This window comes from Rhinatrema bivittatum, chromosome 2 (assembly GCF_901001135.1).
Source record: "Rhinatrema bivittatum chromosome 2, aRhiBiv1.1, whole genome shotgun sequence".
In the NCBI taxonomy this organism is placed as follows: Eukaryota; Metazoa; Chordata; class Amphibia; order Gymnophiona; family Rhinatrematidae; genus Rhinatrema; species Rhinatrema bivittatum.
Window position 1 is genome coordinate 256,378,606 of NC_042616.1, and position 18,844 is coordinate 256,397,449.

General features: G+C 47.5%; 1 protein-coding gene across 1 annotated transcript in view; it reads right to left on the minus strand.

Annotated features, from left to right (window-relative positions):
• The window catches only part of ZCWPW2 (zinc finger CW-type and PWWP domain containing 2), a 197,793-nt gene that overhangs the window by 91,161 nt on the left and 87,788 nt on the right, over nucleotides 1–18,844 (minus strand). Inside the window, exon 6 of the mRNA XM_029587073.1 lies at nucleotides 779–837. Within this exon, the coding sequence (XP_029442933.1) occupies nucleotides 779–837 (59 nt within the window). The remainder of the gene's footprint in view (nucleotides 1–778; nucleotides 838–18,844) is intronic.

The following is an 18,844-nucleotide window of genomic DNA, read 5'->3' on the forward strand; positions in this document are numbered from 1 at the left end:
CACAAAGATCACCCAAACTGGCTATAGGCTGGAATTCCCCCTCTCTTAATTCCCTTCTCCCCCCTCTCCCTTGAATGAATGCCAACCACTCTGCAAGGTCCAAAAACTGACCAGCAGGAGAGACATGAAAGCCTTCCTGTCGGCCCCATAACAGCCACAGTTGGCACTACTGCAGCTGCAGTAGTGCCAACAGAAAGGTTCTCACATTCCTCCTGCCAACGAACACTGGGACTAGCCAGAATGGTAGGAACTCATTACCCTGAGGTGGGAGGGGACTGGATCTGCCTCATGGAGTGCAGAGCTTGATTGGTGAGAGTGGAGGGTGGTTGCTTCTTCATGCTGGGAGATCTTGACCTTGTTTGGGGAAGGGGATGGGGAACAAATGAAATCTATGCATATTTTTCTATCCGATCAAAAGTTGCCCACAGGAATGCTTCTTTTTTTCTACTACACTATGTGGAACCTATGCATACATTTACCCGCATTTGAGGAGGACAATTTTCAGTCAGATCATTTTACTCAGGTAAATGCCTTTGAAAGTTGCTCTTCCCAGGTCTTCATTTCAAACCATCTTTGCTAATCCTATATCAATAAATTTAACAAATGGGCATGGTAATTTGTTTTGAATGCACAAAAAGAATATTTGATTTATGAAAGGACTCTCATGCTTGAAGTAACCAATCACATACTGCTAAAATATACATTTTGATTAATAACTCAAATTAGTGTTGCTGAAATCAGAATGAATGCAATACTTTTAAAAATAAGGTAAACTTACTTTTTAGTTTTTCTGACTACAGGACTGTTTTTCTTTATATATTCTTTAAGATCTTTCATCTAAAAAACAAAATACAAAATAAGTAATTATACGTGGGGCTTTTTTCACCGTACATTAAAAATCTCTGGTTAAGAATCAGAAATGATTATTCCATTACGAATTTAAAATCTAGTACTAGGTTCACAAAAAAAAACTATAGGCTATTCCATTAGGCTTTTGCTGCACAAATTAGAAGGAAAAGGCAATTATATATAATTTAGTATTTCTAGATCATCTTTTCCATTTTAGATCAAGGTGATTTACATTTTTTTCAGGTATGAAAAATTGGTACCTAAGGAAGAGGAAGATAATGTGACTTGACTAAGGTCATGAGAAATGTCAAAGGGAAGAAGTAGAATTTGAACACCGGTTTCCCTTGTTTTCAGCCCATTTCTCTTACCAATGGGCCATTTGTTCTCCCTTGTGCATGTGGTAACTTTAACAGAAGTTAAACAGACGTGGCAAAGCTTTTTTTAAAATAAAAATCTTAGAAGCATTATTTAACAATATTACTTCAATTAAATTTAATTAAATATAAAACCAATATTTTTTACCCCCACCCCTGTGAGGGAGCATATAAGAAACACGCTCAGAACACCTTAAAGGACCAGCTACAGCTATCTGTACTGGTGCTCCTTAACTCTTACCCAGCAAGGGATTTTGGGCTAGGGTGGATCACTGCAAGCGATGGATAAGAGGCCAGGGCTCAAGGGATGAGGGAGGATCCAGAGAGAGATGGAAGCCTCAAGATAACGAGCTCTAAGTTACAATTGTTTTGTTGAACTGCAAAACCAGCTATGTTATTTTATTACTGTTCACCAATAAAGAAGCTTACAAAGTATTTGCCAAAGTCCAGCCTGGAGTCTGTTCTCTGGCTAGTCCTGACCACTCAGCATCACATATGTGTCAGTCATGGGATCTCTTGCCAAGGGAGGGAGCACAGGTAGAAGCCCACAGCCGCAGCAGAGAAGAAAAATAAAAACCTAGAGAATTTTTTTCTTTTCTCCTTGGATCTCCCAGATCCACTCATCCAACTGATGATTCAACAGGTCAAGGTGGTAGCCCTGCCTGTGCAGTCAGTGATCAAGCAGTAAGTCAGGGCCAGACAGGCCAGCAGGTTCTTTTTGATTTTTTACCCCTTCTCCTTTCCCCGGAGAGACACCCAGTTTGGAGATGGCTCAAAAAGCAGGAAAGATGGATCAAGTGATCCAGATCCTTGCTACAGGGCAGCAGCAATTGCAGAATACCCTAAAAACTCAAACTGACCAGCAGCGGGCGCTGCAAGAACTACTTATACAAAAAAATACAGTGCTAACTCAGGGGCAGCTTAGCGCACAGATTGATGTGTGACTGGACACACTAGAATCACTCCTGATGCATTATTGGGATTAGCGCATCTAAAACATGCATGCAAACAAGTGCATAGCTAATAGTGCTCAATAAAAGTAAATGCCATGTAGATGAGGCTATTAGCTATTACCTACTGATGCAAAACTTTGTCGTGCGCCCAACGCATACATTTTAACATGGGAAATTTAATGCCAGCCCCAGAGTCGCCACTGACAAAAGACAAAGGTACGAACACAGAGTCCAACTTGCAGCTCACGCTTATGACTTCACCCCAGGCCGAGTCCCATGGCCTTCTTCAGCTCTTAAGGGGGACTACCCTAAGAAAATAAATAAATAGGTACAAAACGAGTCATCTGGTGATGAGCTGGTCCAGAGCCCGTAAACTGCGATGCAGTGGGTTGTGTGCGAAGTGTCTAGCAGGGTAGGCAGCTCAGTGGCCGCCCTGCTGCTCAAGGTGCTACCCTCCAGCCGACCCGGGGTAACAGGCTCATGCAGCGCTTGCCTAGGTGGCTCTGGTGACTTGTAGAGGGAAGGTGCCGACATGCTAATATTCATATATTCACTCCTTCACAGTACAGATTGGTCCATTCACTGTCATATGTCAATGAAAGGGCCAATCTCCTTTCAGAATGCTGCCGGGAGTGGGCAGGGAGCTTTGGTCAGGTCAGCTTCCGCTGTTGTTCTGGGCGCCAGATGCTTGTGCGCTAGGGATGCACAAGTGTTACCTAGTACATCATTTTAATGCAGCAGGTCATTAAAATATAGCATCGTGCACAGAGGAGAGGTGGATATGCACTCGTTGAAAAAACAAGCACCCAATTTGGATGCATGTTTTTCGCGATAGCACAGGCCAGGCAGACTGCTGTGACCAGGATACCCCAGGTGAATCCATAACTTCACATCCTATTTAAAAAGAAGGCAGGCGAGGACCCAGAAGTGTTCCTGAAAAACTTTGAGAGGACCGCCTATCTGTTGGCCCAAAGCCAATTGGACTATGTACTTGACTAACTTGCTCACAGGAAGGATTTAAGCGATTTTCCAAGCAGCCAGTCCAGACAGAAGGGCTACCTATGCAGAAGTCAAGGCCGCTATTCTGGAGAGAGCTGGGTACACCTCAGAAACATACCAGCAGCAGTTCCGGTGGGGATTGCTGCAGCCTGGGGATAGCTCCCGAAACTGGTTTTATCGCCTGAAGGATGTCGTCTGGAAGTGGTTACAGCTGGAGGCAAAGTAGCCCAACAGGTTCTTCTGGAAGAATTCTTAGACGGGCTTGACCAGCCCATGTGGAATTGGGTCTGCTGAGACACAGGGTTTATGTTGGAAAGAGCTCTAGAAGTGGTAGACACATTCCACCAGGCGCAATTAACACTTGATGTGGTAAGAAGGCTAGAAAGACAGCCCAAACAAACTCCCTGGTGAAGCACAGAGAATGGAGGTCCCCAGCAGTATTCCTCAGAGGCGGATAGATCTTTTTCTGTATTTAGAACTCAGGCTAGAGTATAATCCACGTGCTTTAACTGTGGTCAGAGAAATCATTTGGTAGGAGATTGCCAATGTGAGGCACCTGAAGTTAAGGACATTAGCTTAGTGACCCAGACAATGCTAGAATATAAAGCCTATGGGGATAAAGGAAAAACTCCAAAGCTGTAAAAATCTTCACCCCAGAAGAAGAAAGGTACCCCAGGAAATTCAACCCACCCTAGGAATGAAACTGTGGACAATTTTTCCTTTTGTGCCCTCTGTGTGAGAAATGGCCATCAGGAGGTCTGCTGCCCATTTGGAAAGCAATACCTAAAAAATCAGAGATCTAAGGCAAACTCTATGCCAAACTATAATTTTATTTTTCACAAACCCTATTACAATAATCGTTTACAAAAATTATTTTATAGCAATAGTAGACAACTCCCCTATCCTATAAATACCCATTACCTTCCATAGCTAAAAATAATCTCTTCTCACACTCACTCTTGCTTTATTTATTTATTTATTTATTTAGCTATTTTCTATACCGGCTTTCACGACCAGGGGTCACATCAAACCGGTTTACATTGAACAGTTTGTGCATTAAACATAGAACTGGAACAACTAACTGGTGCAGAAAATACAGTTACAATGAACATGGAATTATACAACTGGGAGAGTGGGAAGAAGAAGAAGAAGAGAGTATAACAATTAATAAAAAATGCATTTACAATGGATCTTTACAAAATATGTAACTTAAAGACCCGGACTGGGAGCAGTCCTGGTCTGGAGTAGGTGGTGGATGCTTAAGACTTTATAATGGAGTTATGAGATGATGTGAACTCTGAAAAAGTAATTAAGGGATAATATTAACATGGGTTAATCTAAGATCGGAAAGGCTTTTCTGAAAAGCCAGGTTTTTACCCTACAATCACCACAATTGTAGGCTTTACCCTACAATCACCACAATCATACCCACAATCATACCACATCATACCACAATCATACACCACAATTGTAGGCTTTACCCTACAATCACCACAATCATACCCATACATGTGTCTCACACACTCATACATTCATCCATATATAAAACTATTTGTTACAATGAAAATTCTCTTTTATATCTCTCAAGCAACATAATCCTATCAACGGATGCTCTTTTTATCAAAATTCTCCCTTTCCAGAAGAGTGTAATTTTTACAATGAAAATTCACTTTTTATATCTCTCACATAAGACAATATTTTAAACAGATATTCTTTTTGTGTCAGTCCAGTCCGACGAGAGCCTCGTTTCACCCTGTTACTCAGGGTGAAACGAGGGACTTCACTTCAGGGACTTCACTTTTTAACTTTTCAACGTGATATTCTTTAGTTGCCTAAGTTGTCTTGTTAAAGCGATGTGTGGAAAGGCCATACATAAAGGGAAAGAGTAAAGGAAAAGGCAAACCCAAACAATGGGCATGATCTTTTTGTAACGCTGTGGACAATAACGTTGAAGAGAGTCCACGGTTAGTCAACATGGAGTGTGAACACAAGCTGGAGGAACAGCACATGAAAGAGCTGTCAGCAACAGCAGAATCCCAGAATGAGATTGAAAAATTGGAACAAGACTGGGTGAACATGTTCACAAAAGTGCACAATTGTAGCTTAGTGGATGTGCCTCATCAATGTCATAAGGAGTTCGTGATTCTAGTGGAACTGGACGAAGTGCCCACCTAAGCGATGGTGGATTCAGGGTCTGGCAAGATTCTCGTTCATAAGGACCTCCTCCAAAAAGAGTGCATCAGTCACAAGAGAAAAGACACATTTCCCTACGTACATGGGGACAAACAGGAATATCCAACCAGTTAGGTCCTGCTGACGACCCCAGAGGGTCAAGTCATTATGGAAGTGGGAGTCCTTCCTGAGCTTCCATACTCAATTATTCTGGGACGTGATTGCCCCCAAGTTTACGGCACTGTAAAGCCGGTTCACAGGGAATCAAGGCAGCCCACTCAGGGGTGGGTCACTGGTGAGGAAGAGCCAGGAAGTAGCCTGGGCATGGCTAGATGCCTGGCCTGCCAAGGCCAAGCTGAGGGGAGGGTATATGAGGTAGCATATGAGAAACACCCTCAGAATACCTTAAAAGACCGGCTACAGCTATCTGTATTGGTCCTTCTTTAACTCCCAACCCAGCAAGGAATTCTGGACTAGGGTAGATCACTGCACGTGAGGATAAGAGGCCAGAGCCCAAAAGATGAGGGATGTTCCAGAGAGAGACAGAAGCCTCAAAATAATAAACTTTAAGTTACAATTGTTTTGCTGAACTGCACAAACCAACTAATTTGTTTTGTTTATTATTGTTCACCAATAAAGAGGTTTATAAAGATTTTTACCAGAGTCCAGACTGGAGTCTGTTCTCTGGCAAGTCCTGACCACTCAGCAACACAGCCCCACAGAACTAATGGCAAAGATAGTATCTGCTAAACATGGGGAGGGCAATAATGAAAGTGGCAATGGAGCCTGCAGTCTCATGCATTTATAGTACATGTGGGACTGCAAGCTCATTTTCAAAAGGAACCTCCCCATGGTGTTTCCCTTTCAAAATTTGGCCACTGAAAATAATATGAATACAAAGTATGCAATGGAAATTATAAACACAGATTTGATTGAACAATCTCTGCATGTAATTTCTCTCCCTGCCTTGTTTTTACCCATGTGTTTTTAGTAGCAAAAATATGTGTATAATGAATATGCACCTATTTTTATTCACAGAAATGGAGGAGCAATAAAGCAGACTTGCTTACCTGTAACAGGTGTTCTTTTAGGATAGCAGGATGTTAGTCGTCACACATCATCAGATGGAGCCCAGCACGAAAAACATATGACAAAGTTTCTGGAACTTTGACTAGGCCCACTGAGCATGCCCAGCATGCCCTATACCACACACACATTCACGTGGGGTCCTCTTTAGTCTCATAACATAGATTTATGATAAAAAATAGGAGAAACCCCCGACTCTGCAGAATGGCAGGCGGGTTTCGTGAGGATTAACATTCTGCTGTCCTAGGAGAACACCTGTGACAGGTAAGCAGCTCTGCTTTCTCCTAGGACAAGCAGGATGGTAGTCCTCACACATGGGTGAATCCCAAGCTACAGGCTGCTCTCCGAACAAAAGGGGGACCAACCAGGTGCCAACGTGCACAACAAACACAGTGCTGTTGGTAACAAAGGGGGAGACAGCCTGAACCCAAACAATGGACCCTAGGCAAGGAGAATTGGGTTCTACACCTCAAAGAGAATCTGAAAGGACAGACTGGCCGAACCTATTGTCACGTCAGCCATCCCTATCCAGACAATAGTGAGATGTAAATCTTTGGAGAGAACTCCACGTCACAGCCTTGCAGATCTCCTCCAAAGGGCCTGCTCGCAAGTGGGCCACCGATATTGCCATGGCTCTGACAGAATGAGCTTTGACATGATTTCCAAGATGCAGGCCCACCTGGGCATAATAGAAGGAGATGCAGTCTGTTAGCCAATTGGACAGTGTCTGTTTGGAAACAGCAACTCCCAATCTTCCTAAGTTGGGTGGACTGTCTATGGGCTTCTGTCTACACCAGATAGAAGGCTAAGACTTTCTTGCAATCCAAACTGTGCAGTGCTCGGTTGCCTTGGTGTGAATGGGGCCTGGGAAAGAATGTTGCCAGGACGATTGACTGGTTAAAATGGAAATCCATCACCACCTTAGGCAGGAACTTAGGATGCATACGCAAGACCACCCTGTCATGATAAAACTTGGTAGAAGGTGGATAAGTCACTAAGGTCTGGAACTCGCTGACCCTGCGCGCTGAAGTGATTGCTACCAAAAATATGATCTTCCAGGTCAGGTACTTCGGGCCTGTTATGACTGTCGCTGCCCGACATCTCCACTCTGCCCTCCTTACCTCTCTGGCGACTCCTCCCGCGGTTGATGGACGTTTGGCCGCCGCGGCATCTGCCTGCCGTCCTCTCCGGCGTCCCGGTCCGGCTTGGGCACTGCCTCCCGCCATGCTGTCCAGCTGCCTTAGGGCGCTCGCGCCGCACGGCCCTGCTTCAAATACTTTCTTTGGCGCGAACTACAGGGGCATCCCCCTGTGATGATGTCACGCATCGCGGATACAAAAAGCCTACACTACTGCTAGCTAATCGAGTTAGCAAGGGTCGGGTATTCATACTGGTGAACTCCTTACAGATGGGATTCACTCTCCATACCTAGCTACTCTGCCTCTCCATTATTGGACTTACTCTATTTGGGGTACCCGCTCCTCGGGGGTCTCTCTCTTCTCTTTCAGGTCGCTGTCTGGAACCGGTACTCGCTCCTCGAGGGCCCATGTTCCTGGACTCGCTGCCTGGACTTCACTTCTGCCTGGAAGATACCGCTGCCTACACCATCAGTGAGTTACCATCTACCTCTCTCAGAGCTGTTCCCTGGAACCAGGTACTCGCTCCTTGAGGGCCTGCCTTTACTCCAGCTCCTGTGTTCCCTACTGAGAGAAACCGCTGTGTGAGTACTCAACCAACAAGGCTCTATTCCAGAACTCTGCATATACTTCATTGTACTCACTATCTCAGTTTCTCTTCTCTACAGCACAGCCATTGTGGGATCGCTGTTCCAGAGCCCTGAGGGACTACAAGCCTAGCTGGGCTTCATCTCTTCTCACTACTGCCACCTCTGGTGGCTCCTCAATACTGTTAATAAAAGATCTATCTGTGTTGTGTGTCCTAAGCTGAGCCTGACCTGTGGCCCCTCACGGAACGTCCCCCTGTGGGCGTGGTCAGCAGCCACAGTGTCCAAGGGTCTATCCAAAACCTTACAAACAATAACAGGGTCATAGGAGTGCAGCAGCTCAAAGGGAGTTTTCATCAGCTGAGCTAGCACCATGTAGAGGTCCCAAGACACAGTGAGAAGCCTTATTTATTTAGATGTTTTATATACCGTCATTCCAAGTGAGAATCACTAGATCACAACGGTTTACAGGTTAAACATGCATAATTATACTATGTGTTCAAAGGTAGACATACAAGAATGAAAACCAGACAACATTCATAATTATAGGATGTATTATATTGGCAGAAATACAGAATGAAACAGAACTGGGGTATATTGGGTTGGGAGGGAACAGTTTTGCTCAGGTCATGTTTTGGTTAACCGGGTCATGGGGAACTGATGTTTTATGTCAAGCTGTAGGCATTTTTGAATAGCCATGTTTTCAAGTCACTTTTAAATTTATTTTTGTCTGACATTGTTCATAGTTCCTCTGGCATGGAGTTCCATGAAGCACGTCCCGCATAAAACGTACAACTATAGGCTGTACAGAAATGGGCGTATCATGTACACCTTTGGTGTTATGCACCAGTTGCCCTTAGATGAACTCTAATGGAGTTGGTTTTCAAGCCATGCTCTGATAGGTGTAGAAGGTAATTAAGCAGTTTTTGTGTGGGGTAGGAGAATGGATCTAGGGCCTTCTGCTCATACCACATGGAAAATCTCCTCCACTTCTGCCTGTAGGACTTTCTAGTGGAAGGCTTTCTAGAAGCCACTAGGAGCCAAGACACATCTTTTGAAAGATCAAGTGGCTGCAGAATCAGCCTCTCAACATCCAGGCTGTGAAAATTGGACCGGTGCTCGTAATGCCCAGCCACACTCGTAAACACCGGGATTTATTTGCGCTGGGGTTTGAAAATCTACCCCTAAGCATAGCCTAGTAAACACACCCCTTAGATTGTAAGCCCTTTGAGGATAGGAAAATGCCCTCAATTTCTGAATGTAATCCACTCTGAAGTCCTGAAAGGTAGAATATAAATCAAATAAATAAATGATTACCAGGGGTGTTCCAAATGTGCAGCCATGTCCCCGAAAGGGCACTGAAGTTCAATTCACTGGCATCGACATCGAGGGAATTTGGAGCTGCACCGATGAAGGTAGCGGCATCAGTATCGGGAGAACAGTAAGTTCCTTCGATGACAAGTGTCAGTAGGGACCCCAAGGACAGACTAATCATCTGATTGTTCCCATTCAAAGAAGTCTATTGGTTCTGCCTCTTTGACACCAGCATTGAGGAGTTCCAATGCTGTGCATCGAGGGAAGCTGAAGAAGCATTAACATCGGTCTCCATTGTTCTGTGATGCCAGCACAACACCTATAATTCATAGGAGCATGCCTGGACACCACTTGCAACCGGGCATACCTCCCAAACGACAGAATATCACACTTCCGTCACCTTCTACATGGATTAAACCATACTCAGAAACTGTCAGCGAGACAAGTTTTAGCAGTCCTAGGCAACATGGTGGCGGCTATTTTCACGGTTCCCAACACCAGGCTACACATGAGACGCCTGCAATGGGGCTTGAAACGTCAATGGAAACAACACTCACAACCATTGACACAGAAGGTATCGTTGACCTCTGAGATGAGGAAAGACAAAACATGGTGGCTCCTGGACTCCACCCTGTCCAAGGGAGCATTGTTCAGTTCCCCTCCCCACAACGCAGTCTTAACCATAGATACATCTCGCAAGGGCTGGGGTGCACACCTAGAGATTTACGAAACACAAGGGTTATGGACAATCTCGGAACAGAACCTACAAATAAATCTATTGGAACTCAAAGCGATTCGGAATGCATTACAAGTATTCCAAGACCATCTGAAGGGCCGCAGGGTCATGATCTACATGGACAATCAAGTGGCAATGTTTTACATCAACAAGCAAGGAGGGTACGGTTCATGGTCCCTTTGCAAGGAAACCCTGCAAATATTTGAACACGGTCACAAAAATTGCATATATCTGCAAGCAACTTACCTACCAGGCGTGGCAAATACAAGAGCGGACAGGCTAAGCCGCATTTTTCATCCTCACCAATGGGCACTCAATACAGAAATAGCCCAAGACATATTCATGCAGTGGGGGACACCTTCGATAGATCTCTTTGCAATGGAGATCAATGCTCAAGTTCCCAAATTCTGCTCGATAAGACCAAGTCAATTCAGGATCGCTCAAGATGCCTTCCTCATTCCGTGGACGACAGGCCTCCTGTACGTCTTTCCTCCCATACCACTCATAACAAGGACAATTCAAAAGTGCATAGCAGACAAAGCTCAACTGATACTCATCGCCCTGGCCTGGCTGAGGCAACCGTGGTACAGTTTCCTTCTCCAACTATCCATCATGGATCCAATTTGATTACTGAATCCACAAGATCTTCTCTGCTAAGATCAGGGGACGCTTCTACACCCATTACACTCATCTCTCCACTTGACAGCGTGGAGATTGAGAGGCTCCTTTTAACAGAACAGGGAGTTTCCACTTTGGCACAATTCATTTTGTTAGAATCCAGGAAACTCTCGACGAGGAAGACTTATAGTTATAAATGGAAACGTTACTCTACCTGGTGCATTTCCAAAGGTGTACCACCATTGGACTGCTCACCTGAGTTGCTCATAGATTATTTACATACACTATACGCAGATAGTCTAGCAACATCATCCATCAGAGTTCATCTCAGCGCCATAACAATATGCCTATATCCAATCACCCCTTACTTTCTCGTTTCATCAAGGGGTTAACTCACCTTCGTCCTCCGATCTCCAAACCTCCAGTTCCATGGAACTTCAACATAGATCTGGAACAGCTTAAGTTTTTCCCATTTAAACCCATGGACTCGGCACATATTAAATACCTCACATGGAAAGTTGTATTCCTGGTCGCAGTAACATCGGCACGAAGAGTTAGTGAATTACAGGCCTTGGTCCATTATTCTCCGTATTTACAGTTTCATCACCAAAAGGTGGTTCTCCGAACTCACCCATCCTTCCTACCAAAAGTGGTTTCTCAATTCCATCTCAATCAAACCATAGAACTACCCACCTTTTTCCCTAAACCTCAGGCAAATGATAGGGAAAAACTACTGCACACACTAGATTGGAAAAGAGCTTTAGCATACTACAAAGACAGGACAAACTCGGACTCCCATGTTTCCCAACTCTTTGTCTCTTTTGACCCAAAGGCACCTGGATTACCAGTAGGTAAACGCACCATCTTCAGCTGGATAGCGCAGTGCATCAAATTCTGTTACGACAAACAGAAACTACAATTATAGTCACAGCCTAAAGCTCACCAAGTCAGAGCAGTAGCAGCCTCATTGGCACACCTAAAGAATGTGCAACCCATAGACATTTGCAAGGCAGCTACATGGTCATCGCTTCATACCTTTACATCTCACTATTGCCTTGATCAACAGGCAGCCACTGATGTGAAGACAGGGCAAGCAATCCTGCAATCTTTATCATCCTATCCAAGGTGACCGCCACATTGTAAAAGATCACGTACAAATATATATCATAAACAACGTGATCAGGAGCTTGGGACTCCCATGACAGCATGGCTAATTCAGCCCTGCTATCAACGGGAAAAAGCAAGTTTGCTTACCGTAAACGGTGTTTGCTAAGATAGCAGGATGAATTAGCCATGCTGACCCACCCTCCTCCCTGGCAGTCACCTAGTCTTCGACTACACTTCAGCTTAATCACAGACTCAGGAGATTCCGTAAACTTCCCTGCGCGGGAACACACGCGCAGCCACAGAGAGCAAAACTCTAATTTCTGCTTTGACAAGCTCTGCCTCCCGGACCTGATTGACAGATCCCATGACAGCATGGCTAATTCATCCTATCTACGGAAACACCGTTTACGGTAAGCAAACTTGCTTTTGTATTTTCATTCTACTTTTTAATTGATAAGGATAAATTGGAATCTTTTAGCTCAGGTGAGATTTTAATTACAGGCACTTGGACTACTTTTCTTATTATTGGAACCTCACTGTTGGAATGCCCTAATTCTAATGCATCATTAGTATCTTTTGAAGATACCTCCCTCCGAACCATGCACTGTTATGCTCCTGCCCGCAAGAAGCGTGGGCAGGCTCTTACCTTTCTCACAGACAGCCAGTCTGGCTGCTGACGCTGCTGCTTGCTTTCTCCCTGAATCAGCTGGGGCTGTCCCCGCAGCTCTTGCCATGCGGTCGGCTCCTCCTGTTCCTGCCTTCCCCCGACGTGCTGCTGTGATCCCGGGACCTCCAGTCAGAAGGCCGTCTCTGCCGGTGCCTGCTCAGCCAGGGTCCTTGCCTGGCTGGGAAGCCGTCCCTGCCAGTGCCTGCAGCCTGCTACAGCTCTCTACTCTGCCTGCAGTCTTACCTCTGCTCCTGGGGCTGTCTTCACGGCATGGAGCCGTTCCTGCAGTCAGCCCTTCCCCCGCTTCCTCTGCAGCCAGCCTTACCTCTCTCTGCTTCTGTCCTTGCAGCTGGGAGCTGCTCCACTGACCTGCCTTCACCCAGCTCCAGCCCAGGGCTGCTCCACTGCTTCCTGGGCCCTCCACGTGGCTGAGGACGCCACCAGCTTCCAGCTCTTCTCTCCAGCTTCCTAGGGCGCGGGCGCGCGCCTCTCTGCTCCTCTTAAAGGGCCAGCCAGGTGTGGCCCCCTGCTGACCCCTCCCTGGGCGTTGTCCACCTCAGCCCTACTAAAGGGCTCAGCTTTCAGTCTGTCTTTGCCTTCGCAAGGAGTTGGTCACTCCTGAGATCCTTCGCTCCAGGAAGTCATCCATGTTCCAGCCTTCTGCAAGGTCCTGTGTTTTTTGTTACCTGTTGGAGCTCCTCGTCCAGTCCTGATGTCTGCCTGCCGTTCCAGTCCCAAGGTCTGTCTCTTGATCCAGTCCTGATGTTCCTGCTGTTCCTGATGTCCATGTTCCAGCCCTGAGGTGTGTCTCCTGTTCCAGTATCTGTGTTCCAGTCCTGATGTTCCTGCTGTTCCAGATATCCTTGTTCCTGATCCTGATGCTTTAACCTGCCTTGTGCTGCCAGAAGAGCAGCGTATCCTTGCCTTGTGCTGCCAGGAGAGCAGCGTATCCTTGCCTTGTGCTGCCAGGAGAGCAGCGTATCCTTGCCTAGTGCTGCCAGGAGTGCAGCGAACCTGCTTCCTCTTTCCTGTGCTCTCCCGCTCTCTGCGTGGTCCGCGACCAGCCTTCCAGGGCTGAGTAGGGCGCGCATGAGGCAGGGTGGTCCGCGACTCAGTCCCGCGGGTGGTCTGAGTAGGGCGCCCTGAGGGACGGTGCCCTTGTCTTCCTTCAGTCCTCGTTCCTGATTCCTCCTCTATGCATCCTACACCTCATTCCTGAGTCCACGTCTTTGCCTGAGTCAACGTCTTTGCCTGAGTCCACGTCTAAGGATCCTGCATCTATGCCTGAGTCCACGTCTAATGATCCTGTATCTATGCCAGAGTCCACGTCTATGGATCCTGCACCTCGTTCCTGAGTCCACGTCTATGCCTGAGTCTACGTCGTTCCTGAGTCTCGTCTGAATCCATGTTCCAGTCATCGCTGTCCTGGCCTCCATCCGGCCTGCCGCTTCGTGCCGTACCCTGTGGCAGGTCCGAAAGGGCTGGGAACGGTCGGAGGACTGTTCACAAGACCAACATTGCGTTGTTGGGTCTTCCGAAGCGTGCAGATCCGGAGGAGGGCCTGTCTTCCATGTCACTCCAGCCCTGCTCCCGTCCAGCCCATGCTCGGGCATGCCACGCCTCCCACGGCACTTCTTCAGAGTCCTCTGGGGTCGAGCCGTGGCCCAAGGACACACATCACCCAGGAGTGGGATCGCTCTCCTAGCGCTCCACAACATGCACTGCTGAGCACTGTCTACTTTCCCCTGTGTCTAGTTTAACAGCTGCTCTATCTCCTTTTTAAAGGTTAGTGCCAGCAGTCTGGTTCCACCCTGGTTAAGGTGGAGCCAATCACTTCGAAAAAGACTCCCCCTTCCCCAAAAGGTTCCCCAGTTCCTTACAAAAATGAATCCCTCTTCCTTGCACCATCGTCTCATCCATGCATTTAGACTGCAGAGCTCTGCCTGCCTCTGGGGTCCTGTGCATGGAACAGGAAGCATTTCAGAGAATGCTACACTGGAGGTTCTGGATTTCAGCTTTCTATCTAAAAGCCCAAATTTGGCTTCCAGAACCTCCCTCCCACATTTTCCTATGTCGTTGATGCCCACATGTACCATGACAGCCAGCTCCTCCCCAGCACTGCTTAAAATCCTATCTAGGTGACGCGTGAGGTCCGCCACCTTTGCACCAGGTAGATATGTTTCCAGGCGATCCTCACGCCCACAAGCCACCCAGCTGCCTACATTCCTAATAATCAAATCACCAACTATGTCGGCCGACCTAACCCTTCCCTCCTGGGCAGTAGCCCTGGGAGATACATCAGAGTATCGGTGCGTGATCCCCCGGCAGAGCAGCTGTGTGGAGGCTTCTGGCCCCGCCCCTCCCCTTTTTTCAAACCCCGGGGCTTACACACGTCCCAGGGCTTTACGCACCGCCAGGCCTTTTAAAAATAGTGGCACCTGCCTATAAATTAAAGGATGAGCTAGGGGTGGGAGGGTTGTGAAATATGAACAACAAATTTCTGCTTATTAGCTGCCTTACTGACTTTTTAAAAATAAACACACTACTTTATTTACCCTGATGAATGCAAGATTGGAAGAAAAGGACAGCTACCACCTGCCCCCCCCCCCCCCCCTTGACCCAGACCAGCTAGCACAGAAATCTTCATCCAACAATTTGCCAAGCTTTTTGTCTCTAGTTTGAATCTACCTTCTGCCTCTGCTTTCTCTTAGTTTCTTCTCTGCCTCCTCACACCTTTTATTTTAAAACTCATTTTCTGGTCTTCCTCTCATTTCTTTATTTTATTTCTGTTACATTTCCTCCATGAGTATATCTTTCTATCCACTGGCTTTCTCTCCACAACTCATTATCTTCTCCCACCTCCTAATCTCACCCTACCTGCCACTTCCATCCCTTTCCTCACCTGGTTCATGTCTCTTCCCTCCACCAAGATCCCCTTTCTTCCTACAACACTTCTCTTAGTTTTCCTCACGCATTAGCCCCCATCCTCTAATCCAGTGGTTCTCAACCGGTGTGTCGCGACACACCAGTGTGTCGCCAAGCTCCGGCAGGTGTGTCGCGGCTCCCGGTGTTCCTCTGCCCCGCTTGTGCTTCCCTTCTCCCTAGGGGCGGGGCCGAAGAATGAAGAGACGCTGCGCGCCAACGCCAGCGGGGCCGAAGAACGAAGAGACCTGCGCGCCGACGTCAGCGGGGCCGAAGAACGAAGAGACGCTGCGCGCCAACGTCAGCGGGGCCGAAGAACGAAGAGACGCTGCGCGCCAACGCCAGCGGGGTCGAAGAGACGCTGCGCGCCAACGTCAGCGGGGCCGAAGAACGAAGAGACGCTGCGCGCCAACGCCAGCGGGGCCGAAGAACGAAAAGACCTGCGCGCCGACGTCAGCTGGGCCGAAGAACGAAGAGACGCTGCGCGCCGCCGGCAGCTGAAGAGCAGAGAGACCTGTGCGTCACCAGCGGCGGGGCCGAAGAACAAAGAGACGCTGCGCGCTGCTGCCGGTGGCTGAAGAGCGCAGAGACCTGCACGTTGCCGGCGGCGGGGCCGAAGAACGAAGAGACACTGTGCGCCGCTGCCGGCGGCTGAAGAGCGGAGAGACCCTGCACACTGCGGGAGGCGGCTGGAGAGACGTTGCGTACCGCGGGAGGTCAGGCCAGAGGTGGCTGAGAAGTGGAGGCCAAACAATGAGAAGAGGCTCCATGTGAGCTTGTGGTAGAATGGGTGCCTGGGTGCATGAGTGAGAGCTTGTGTGCGTGTGTGTGTGGTAGAATGGGTGCATGAGTGAGAGCTTGTGTGTGTGTGTGTGGTAGAATGGGTGCATGAGTGAGAGCTTGTGTGTGTGTGTGTGGTAGAATGGGTGCCTGGGTGCATGAGTGAGAGCTTGTGTGTGTGTGGTAGAATGGGTGCATGAGTGAGAGCTTGTGTGCGTGTGGTAGAATGGGTGCCTGGGAGCATGAGTGAGAGCTTGTGTGTGTGTGGTAGAATGGGTGCCTGGGTGCATGAGTGAGAGCTTGTGTGCATGTGTGTGTGTGGTAGAATGGGTGCCTGGGTGCATGAGTGAGAGCTTGTGTGTGTGTGTGGTAGAATGGGTGCCTGGGTGCATGAGTGAGAGCTTGTGTGCATGTGTGTGTGTGGTAGAATGGGTGCCTGGGTGCATGAGTAAGAGCTTGTGTGCGTGTGTGTGTGTGTGTGGTAGAATGGGTGCCTGGGTGCATGAGTGAGAGCTTGTGGGGTGTGTGTGTGTGGTAGAATGGGTGCCTGGGTGCATGAGTGAGAGCTTGTGGGTGTGTGTGTGTGTGTGTGGTAGAATGGGTGCCTGGGTGCATCAGTAAGAGCTTGTGTGTGTGTGTGTGTGTGTGGGTGTGTGTGTGTGTGTGTGTGTGTGTGTGTGTGTGTTAGAATGGGTGCCTGGGTGCATGAGTGAGAGCTTGTGTGCCTGTGGTAGAATGGGTGCCTGGGTGTGAGTGAGAGCTTGTGTGTGTGTGGTAGAATGGGTGCATGAGTGACAGCTTGTGTGCCTGTTGTAGAATGGGTGCATGAGTGAGAGCTTGTGTGATTGTGTGTGGTAGAATGGGTCCCTGGGTGCATGAGTAAGAGCTTGTGTGTGTGTGTGTGTGTGTGTGTGTTAGAATGGGTGCCTGGGTGCATGAGTGAGAGCTTGTGTGCCTGTGGTAGAATGGGTGCCTGGGTGCGTGAGTGGGAGCTTTGTGTGTGTGTGTTAGAATGCATGCCTGGGTGCGTGAGTGGCAGCTTTATGCATGTGTGTGTTGGAATGCATGCCTGGGTGCGTGAGTGGCAGCTTTGTGTGTGTGTGTGTTAGAATGCATGCCTGGTTCCATGAGTGGCAGTGTGTGTGTGTATGTGGTAGAATGGGTGCTTGGGTGCATGAGTGAGAGCTTGTGTGTGTGGTACAATGGGTGCATAAGTGGCAGTGTGTGTGGTTGTAAGTGACAGAGTATGTGTGTGCTTGTATGTAAGTGACAGCATGTGTGTGATTGAGAGAGACTGGTCAGGGAGGTGACTGGTGTGTGTGTGTGAGGAAGAGATACTAGTTATGGAAGTTACTGGTCTGTGTGAGACAGAGACTGGTTGTGACTGGTTGTGGGCCCTAAGGAAGAGGACTGTGAGGACAGAGCTTCAGCAGCCACTGCTGCTTCTAGTGAGTGCTATTGGTCTGCAAGGGAAATGAGTAGGAGAGTTGCTGGAGAGGGTAAGTAAAGGCAGCTTTTTAAGTTTATTTTTCTTGATTGATTGCCATTTTAATTATTGGGTGTTATGTGATGTGTCTGCTGTTTTGAAATATTTTGATATTTACACAATTTTGAATAATTTTTATGAGTTTTTAATTGTTGGATGTTATTCTGTTCATCAGCTGTTTTGTAACATTTATTAGTATAGTTTTACAATTATTTCTAAGTGGGTATCTATAGCAGCTTGGCTTGCTCTGTTTTCCCAATAGGAGGTGTATTACTGTTTAGGGCCTGGTTAATTACTGTCTTTTCATAAGGAGGGGTATTGTGCTTGCCAGTAAAGAGAGTTTGCTTTGCTTTTACTGAGATGTCATCAGATCCAGAATATCTTTTTTTTGTATGGTGAGCCGTACGGGTAATGCCCTAGTTCTGCTCTGCACCCATTTTTGGGGGTCGACGTGGTTCCTGAGGATGCAGAATGTATATTTACATTTTGTCCCGTGATGGTCACATGTTCAGTGTGTCACGCATGTGAGAACCATCTATCAGGTGTGTCCCGGCCGAAAAAAGGTTGAGAACCACTGCTCTAATCCACACAGCTCCTTTTTCTCTCTTCTTCATTTCTCTCTTCCTATTTTTGCTTTGCCTAACCCTTCATGCCAGTAATGCTTCCTCTTATAGACCATGTCCTCTCTCCCAGATTGTATCCCCTTCAACTTTCTCTCAGTTCTTTTCCCCTTTTCATAGCCCATGTCCCCTCTCTCAGCAACTCTTCCAACCCATCGCCCTCACAGCCTATGCTTACTCCTCTCTCCCACAGCTTCACCATCAGCACCTCTTCCCCTCACAGTTGCTCTTCTCTCCCAGTCAGAATTCATTTTTTCATCTCCTCTCCCAGAATCACACAGTAGTTCTTTCTCCATCCAGTATCCCCTTTCACAACCAATCTTCGCATCTTCCAGCCAGCATTCTTTCTCCTGCTTATCCCATCTCCCAGCAGTTCTCTCAGCCCCTCGCTCACCCTTCATAGCTTCTGTCTCTCTCACTCAGTCCTTCTTTCCCATT